Genomic DNA, 8328 nt, shown 5'->3' with positions numbered 1-8328 from the left:
CGCATATTGAGGCAATTGCCTTACACACAATTCAAGCAGACCTTGTCTATCTAAAGTGAGGCAATGATCTGGTAATTCAGTTTCCATAAGAAAAATGCGAACTCTTAAAATGGGCTAATTTTAAAAATTGGTGGCAGGAAGCAGTTGCTGCCAGTCTTCCCCACCTAAAGTATGAAGAAACAGAGATCAGTGTGGCACACCACTTAGCTGAATGTCAAGGACAGATTCATCCCTGGTTCCCTTTCCCTCATTGACTTTATTTTCACATCTATTGCTTTGGATAGGAATCCCTTACACTGGAACCAGTTACTTATGGATACCTTTGATTCTCCTCTCCAGGCCTGGCTGTACCATGAGCATGAGGAACTACACCTCTGTGACAGAGTTCATCTTGCTGGGAATTTCCAACAGTGAAGGACTAGAGAGCATGCTGTTTGCCCTGTTCCTTGTCTTCTATGTCTTCGCTTTGCTGGGGAACCTGCTCATCTTTCTCACCATCCTGGCTTCTCCGAACCTCCACACCCCCATGTATTTCTTCTTGGGGAATCTAGCAGTGTTTGACATATTCTTCCCTTCTGTGAATTCTCCTAAGATGATGGACTACCTAGTACGGCAAGGCCGAACCATCTCATATCAGGGTTGTGCCTCGCAGATTTTCTTCTATCACACCCTGGGTTGTACTGAGTGCTTCCTGTATACAGTGATGGCCTATGACCGCTTTGTGGCTATCTGTTACCCTATGAGATATACGATCATCATGAATCACAGGGTATGCACTTGCTTTACAGTGGGCACTTGGCTGGGGGGCTTTGTCCATGGGAGCATCCTCACATTTCTTATCTTTAAGTTACCCTATTGTGGTCCCAATGAGGTAAACAGTTTCTTCTGTGACATTCCTGTGGTGCTGTCCCTGGCATGCGCAGACACCTCCCTAGCACAGACTGTGAGTTTTACTAATGTTGGCGTTGTTGCGCTCACATGTTTTCTCCTTGTACTCACTTCTTACACTCGCATTGTGATCTCCATCCTGAAAATCCGTTCCTCAGAAGGCAGGCGTAGAGCCTTCTCCACTTGCAGTGCCCACTTCACATCCATTCTGTTGTTCTATGGTCCCGTGATTCTTGTTTATCTCAGACCTGCTTCTAGTCCCTGGCTGGATTCGGTTGTCCAGGTGTTTAATAATGTTGTCACCCCTTCCTTGAATCCTCTGATTTATTCATTGAGAAACAAGGAAGTGAAATTAGCCCTGAGAAAGGTGTTAAGTCAAGCAATGCAGCCTTTGAGATATAAGGAATAGAAACAATCATTCCCTATATAATTTTTAACAGATTTCCTGTTCATGAGTTACTGTTGCCAAAGAGTAAGATGATCAAACCTAGTTCTTGGAAGTCCTCATAAGGCAGAGTATATTTGGGCTGATATGTAGATTTAATACTAGAGAGAAGACTTTGCAGATTAATCCAGTGTTTTAATTAATTGTAATTTGCCAAAACAATGAGTCTTTTTGCTCTGCAAAATCTATGTGTGGACTTCAGTTTTGATTTTTCTTTTTTATGAAACTGAACCTTTCTAGAAGCTGTTGAGTACCTTATATACCTCTCAATTCCTCTTATCACTCCTTTCCAATATTATCTTTCCATATTCTACTAAATGCCACTTTGGTCACTCAGTTAAGCTCATTGCCATTAATAAGATATAGAGTTTGATAAGATAGAAGTTAGTAAATGTGTCTTTATCCTATCAATCATTATGAAAATCAGCCAATTTAGAAGGAAAAACAATCCAGGTATGAGAGACATCAAGTTCAAATATCCTCAAGAATCTCTATTATCTGACAAGATGCTGTCTTATTGAGTAAAGTCCAAGGGTGTTGATTTGCTTGATGTGAACTGTGATTGGCATAAGAACATTAAATTTTGCATAATAAAGTTGCTCACCCACTCCCAGGAAGCAGATGGAATTGATAGAGCATCCTGGTGTGACTCAATATTCAGGACACAAATGTTGGTGGTAAAGAAATCAATGTAATTCAGAAGGTAGACCATGAGAAGGTGGATAGGACTTCATTTTTTAAAGACCATCTCAGAGCCTTAGGTAGGCCAATGCACTTATGCAAATCAATAAAGTGGGACCATGTGCAAGGGCTATACCTTAGTGTGGTTTTGCCATCCAAGGTCTCTTCTTTTCACATTTTTGTTACTAGAAAATTCATTAGTAACAATAAGTTTTCCATCCTGTGGCATTCCTTTTAATTCCTCAGATGGACACCTTGTTTTCCTGCAAGTTAAGTATTATTTCACCTTTAATCAAAGAAGTTAGCAGTTCCAATGATTATCTAAAGACAATCATTGTATTGAGATTTGTAAAACTAAAAGAAGTTTATTGATTAAGTAATCTTGGCATCCTTGTCTAACTGCTTCTTTTTCTTGAAATATTTGAAGCCATGCCATAGTATTTTGAGCATTTAAAGGTGATTTTAAAAAGTATAATACTTGTGAAAAGAAAAGAACAACTGTATAAGAAACAATTTACAGAGTGGTTAATCTGACATGTGGTAGTGTGAAATGTTGCTCATGTTGTATTACCATGTGGTTTCACACACAGTTACAGCAACTAATGGATTTTAGCCCAGAACACAGAAACTGACTCAACCATAAGACCGGCATGTGCCTGGAGAACTCTGTAGAGAAGGTTCACTTGAAAACCCGAGGTGTAGATTTACCTATTACTCTGTTTTAAAAGAGAACTGAAATGCAGTCTTAGAGGCCTGAGACAATGCTATCTACTGCTGGAATTTTCCTGTGATGACACTTGGCTGACAAATTCCTTTGCTCCATCTTTCTCTTCCTAGCCCAATGCTTACTTTGGCGAGTTTGTCCTTTGGTGATAAATGGCAGCTTCTACTGAGATTCTTTCATTATGTGTTAGAAAAGGAGATAATCATTACTCTATTTCTGTAAACTGGGAGAATAAATTCTTAAACATTATTGGGTAAAGAATGTTATAGAGCCAGAAGTTTTCATTATTTGTAACCATGCACTATTCCTCAAATGTAATAGAATTATGAATAATAGACATTTAAGACAGGAACAAAATGTGCTATTTATTTTTGTAACATTTCAGAAATTATTATTATTTTTATTTGTATGAGTGATCTGTATCATCACTCAGAGAGGAAATCAGAATCTTTTACAGATGGCTGTGAGCCACCATGTGGTTGCTGGGAATTGAACTCAGGTCTCTGAAAGAACAGTCATTGTTCTTAACCCCTCAGCTATCTCTCCAGTCCCCAGAACTTATTCTTTTAATATTTAATCAAACAAGTTCATGCTTAGAATGATCTAGTTGGACTACCATTGCTTATCACAGAAACACCTAAAATAAGACACATCCATGTGAGAACCATCTATAAGTCCTTCCAGATACTATTTGCTCTTATAACTACTTTGCATATAGTAAAAGTGAGACTTGAATCATGTCTTTCCTTCTGTAGTAGCTCTCAATTACCCATAGCTTCTTAGCTAGTTATGGAGTCTTTGGACCCCTATTTTTTATCCATGCTAGAGTTTTAAGTGGTTTGATCTTGTACATCTCATGTAGGCAATCAGGCTGCTGTGAGTTCATATGTCTAGCATCCATGTAATTTACAGAAGACAGTATTTCACAATATGCTTTGTTATCCACTGGCTATTACATTTATTCTGCCTCTTCTTCCATGATGTTCCCTGAACTTTAGGAGTTTGAGGAGATAGATATAAATGTTCTTTCTGTGTTTGAACATTCACAATCAATTGTTCTCAGTGCTGTGGCCAGTTATACATCTTTGTATTGACCACTGCCTATTGCAAAGAGAAGTTTTTGTGCTCAGGGCTGAGAATAGCAGAAATCTCTGGATATCAACATAAATACTTAGAAGGTAGTTTGATCACATTAGCAAACAACAACAATGCGTTCCTACTTAGTGCTTAAGTGCTCCCTAACCATCAAATCTTAACTAGATTTAAGGTATCATGAATGAGTTCTTTCTTGTAATGCAGGGCTCGTATTTAGTCAGAAGGCTTCTAGTTACCCCCATAACAGTTATGGCACTATTACATAGTGTGATCAAAGTATCCATAAAGTCCATTAAAATGATTAAAATATACCCAGGTAAAAATTAATAATTGTCTTAAGGGCAAATAGAAACCACTTTCAGGTAAGAAATAAGATCTAATTTCAAGCATTTAAAGCATTATTTATGGAATATTATATATATTTTTTTGTAGATTAAAGTGTAGTAGTCACTTTTCTGATATAGTGATTAAATACCCTGATATAAAGTAAGTAGAGAAAAAAGCTTTATTTAAGCTTATAGTTCCAAAGGTATAGAGTTCCCAATGACTAAGGAGGCATGTAGAAAGAACAGGAAGCAGGCTGATGACCTTTCATTCCTAGAGAGAAAGAAACACAAGGAGAACAGGAAGCAGATTGAACTATAAAACTTCAAAGTTCTCTTTCAAAAGTCCTCAATTAAAGTGAAGTACTTGATCTAGAAATAGTCTACACCTCCTAAAGGTTCCATGACCTCCTCATAAAACACCACAAATTGGGGACCAAGTATGCAAATGTCTGATCTCATGGGGCTATTTCTCATCGAAACCACAACAAAATGTTACATAATAAGTTGTGTTTTTTTCCCTTTTCTTTTTGAAATCAGGACAATATTAGGTGCTTCCCACTTTTCTCTATGTGGTTTTCTAATCTCTGCTTTTTATTCAGTCGGGATCCCCAAAGAACTGAGTAATTGGAAGTGTTTGAACCCCAGGGATGGCAGTCCTCCAGGAAATACTGAAGATTTACAATAAAAGACCTTTACATAAACAGCTGGGATTACAACTGCTAGATGAGTACATTCTACTACTCTAGGGAGTATAGGAAGAAAAGCAGAGATTAGAAAGAAGGAAGGAACAAAAGTAGAGGTCTTTCCAGGTAATTGATCCCTCTGTTCTACACTTTCTAGTCAGGACGCTGAGGAAGAATGTCCCAAAGGATGCTAACAATACTTATTACTCCTTAGTGGCTAGCAAGCTGCTGCTCTATCTCTCAGGGCAGGAGTCCTGCTGTGTCACAGATTCCAGGCTTCATCATCTGGGTCTTATGCTGAGAAGACACCCCTCCCCTGCAATCATCTGGCTTCACAGTCAGGTTGTTCTGTTTTATCCCTTCCAATAACAGAAGGTGGATGTGGGCATGGGTTTTAGCCTATTCTACAGTAATCTTCAGTGTGTAAGTGCCTGTTTTCTGGAATGCTTTCTGTTTCTACCACCTTCTCTTTCGAGGTGTATGTCTCCATGATGGAGTAAGAGCCTGTGTTTACTTGCATCTGCATGAGTTTATATTTTCATGGCACTTTATGTGCTTAGCATCTCTGTGATGACCTTACGCCTTACAAACACTCATGTGGATAGCACACAATCATAGTTTGGATCATGACTTTTGAGCAATAACTATTCTGTATGGAGGCAGTTAATAACACTGTCAACTGTAAATGACTTTTCCATATGCTGAATACTATGTTTGGTCTTTCGTTTTCTTATGTGTCCACCAGCTAGATTTGAGTTTTCAGTTGTACTGACTTTGAAGAAAAGAAGGAAGTTTTATGAATCACTTATATCAACAGGATACTTATTTAGATCCTAGTCCCTGTGTGGTCATGGTTTAGGGTGAAGGCCTATTATTCAGAATATTAGAACTAGTATTGTTTTTAAAGATATGTAGGAATGAATTGCATAGATATTTAAGCCCATTAGAATGTTATATCTGATAAGAAACAAGTTAATAGTGTTCTTCATAGGGAATAAAAATAAGTTCAGAGATATTTGACAAATTCATCTGGATTCAGAGTCAGGAGCTGATATGATATTTGAACTCAGATGTTCAGAACTATGAATATTACTCTATACCACTGTTTTGCAGTCTGCAGTTTGTGATCTCTTTCGAGCTTGAACAACCCTTTCACATGGGTTTCCTATCAGATATCCTACATATAAGATATTTATATTATGATTCATAACAGTAGCAAAATTACAGGAATACCAACGAAAATAATTTTTTGGTTGAGGGGTCACCACAACATGAGGAACTGTAATAAAGGATTGCTGAAGGACAAAGGTTGGTAACCAGTGTTCTATACTGTCACTGCTCAAAATTTTAAATTCAACTTCAGCCCTTTATGTTTTAGGGATCAGTTAAAAATAAATGGATGGGTAATTCAATATCAAATATTAACTGGTGACAATATTAGATGAAACTGCATTTTGGAAGTATTTATAATAAATAGGTTTCTAGTGGGTTCTGTAAAGACTTTGATTTCTTTGGGAAGTTCAGCTAAGTGGGTCTATCCTTTCATCTTCTAGGAGTAAGTAAACTTGAAAATGAGGAATTGCACTTCAGTAACTGAATTCCTCCTGATGGGAATCCCACATACAGCTGGGCTGGAAAGGATGCTCTTTGTCCTCTTTTTGGCCTTCTACCTGCTCACTCTCCCAGGAAACCTACTCATTCTGCTGGCCATCCTGACTTCTGCCAACCTTCACACACCCATGTATTTCTTCTTGGGAAACCTGTCAGTGCTTGATATCTTTTTCCCTTCTGTGAGTTCCCCAAAGATGATGCTCTACCTCACTGGACACAGCCACACGATCTCTTACCAGGGCTGTGCCTCCCAGCTCTTCTTCTACCATTTCCTGGGCTGTGCTGAATGCTTCCTGTACACTGTGATGGCTTATGACCGCTTCGCAGCCATCTGTCACCCTTTGCGGTACACAGTCATAATGAATACATGGGTATGTGGCTCCATGACTGTGGCCACCTGGATGGGGAGCTGTCTGCATGCATCTGTCCTCACATTTCTCATCTTCAAGTTACCCTACTGTGGGCCCAATGAGGTGGATAACTTTTTCTGTGACATCCCAGTGGTGCTACCCCTGGCTTGTGCAGACACCTCTCTGGCACAAGCTATAAGTTTCATCAATGTAGGTCTTGTTGCACTGGTGTGCTTCCTCCTTATCCTCATTTCCTACTCTCGCATAGTTATCTCCATCTTGAAAATCCGTTCTTCTGAAGGTAGGCGCAGAGCTTTCTCCACCTGCAGTGCCCACTTGACATCCATCCTGCTCTTCTATGGCCCAGTGGTCCTCATTTACCTCAGACCTGCCTCCAGTCCTTGGCTGGATTCAGTGGTTCAAGTGTTGAATAATATTGTTACTCCTTCCCTTAATCCTTTGATATACTCCTTGAGAAACAAGGAGGTAAAGGTGTCTTTGAGAAAGGCATTGACCCAGGGAATGCGCACTCCTGGGGAGTAAGCTTTATCCCTAATAGTTGATGGAAGCTGCTCTTCTTTTCTTTTCTTTATTTTTTTCAGCTTTGAAAATTTTATTTAACATAACCACTTTTTCCTAACATGTTTCTTAAGAGACGTTACTAATAAAATTTTGTGATATACAAATTGAAACTTCATTCCTTGTCCTTGGTAGAACCTTCAGAACAACACTGAATAGAGGCAGAAACAGAACAAAGACTAGTCCTCTTCCTCTTTTTTTCAGTTTTTAAAATCTATTTGGAACATTAAACATGATAGAAGTAGAAAAATAATCTCTTATGAAGTCCTCTATGAAAGGAAATTGTGACAAGTTCCTGATTACACAGAAACCATTCCATCTCCAAGAGAAAATGCGTAGTGTAACTGGCTTCATGGAATGCACTGGGCAGTGTTCCTTCTGTTTTTATTTTGTGGAATAATTTGAAGAGTATTGGTATTAGGTCTTCTTTGAAGGTCTGATAGAGCTCTGCACTAAACCCATCTGGTACCGGGCTTTTTTTTGGTTGGGAGACTTAGTGACTGCTTCTATTTCTTTAGGGGTTATGGGACTGTTTAGGTCCTTTATCTGATCCTGATTTAACTTTGGTACTTGGTATCTGTCTAAAAAATTGTCCATTTCAACCAGATTTTCTAGTTTTCTTGAGTATAGGCTTTTGTAGTAGGGTCAGATTATTTTTTGAATTTCCACAGTTTTTGTTATTATGTCTCCCTTTTCATTTCTGATTTTATTAATTTGGATACTGTCTCTGTGCCTCTGATTAGTCTGGCTAAGAGTTTATCTATCTTGCTGATTTTCTCAAAGAACTAGCTCCTGGTTTTGTTGATTCTTCATACAGTTCTTTTTGTTTCTATTTGTTTCTATTCTATTTTTGTTTCAGCCCTGAGTTTGATTATTTCCTGTTGTCTACTCCTCTTGGGTATATTTGCTTCTTTTTGTTCTATAGTTCTCAGATGTGCTGCTGTCA

General features: G+C 38.4%; 2 protein-coding genes across 2 annotated transcripts; both read left to right on the top strand.

Annotated features, from left to right (window-relative positions):
• Nucleotides 1-224: 224 nt before the first annotated feature.
• Nucleotides 225-2491, top strand: LOC116072728 (putative olfactory receptor 10D4). The gene has a single exon (XM_031344249.1). The coding sequence runs from the start codon at nucleotides 353-355 to the stop codon at nucleotides 1295-1297; it is 945 nt and encodes a 314-aa protein (XP_031200109.1). The 5' UTR covers nucleotides 225-352; the 3' UTR covers nucleotides 1298-2491.
• A 3922-nt stretch (nucleotides 2492-6413) lies between these two features.
• On the top strand, nucleotides 6414-7346 carry LOC116072787 (olfactory receptor 958-like). The gene has a single exon (XM_031344359.1). The coding sequence runs from the start codon at nucleotides 6414-6416 to the stop codon at nucleotides 7344-7346; it is 933 nt and encodes a 310-aa protein (XP_031200219.1).
• The last annotated feature ends 982 nt before the right edge of the window (nucleotides 7347-8328 follow it).

The sequence above is a fragment of the Mastomys coucha genome, unplaced genomic scaffold, assembly GCF_008632895.1.
Source record: "Mastomys coucha isolate ucsf_1 unplaced genomic scaffold, UCSF_Mcou_1 pScaffold23, whole genome shotgun sequence".
NCBI classification, from domain to species: Eukaryota; Metazoa; Chordata; class Mammalia; order Rodentia; family Muridae; genus Mastomys; species Mastomys coucha.
The sequence above is the reverse complement of the archived record's forward strand: the minus strand, read 5'-3'. Positions and strand labels throughout refer to the sequence as shown.

What these genes read in the sequence shown, in the direction of transcription:
- LOC116072787 (XM_031344359.1), top strand. Translation starts at nt 6,414, where the DNA reads ATGAGGAATTGCACTTCAGTAACTGAATTCCTCCTGATGGGAATCCCA.
- LOC116072728 (XM_031344249.1), top strand. Translation starts at nt 353, where the DNA reads ATGAGCATGAGGAACTACACCTCTGTGACAGAGTTCATCTTGCTGGGA.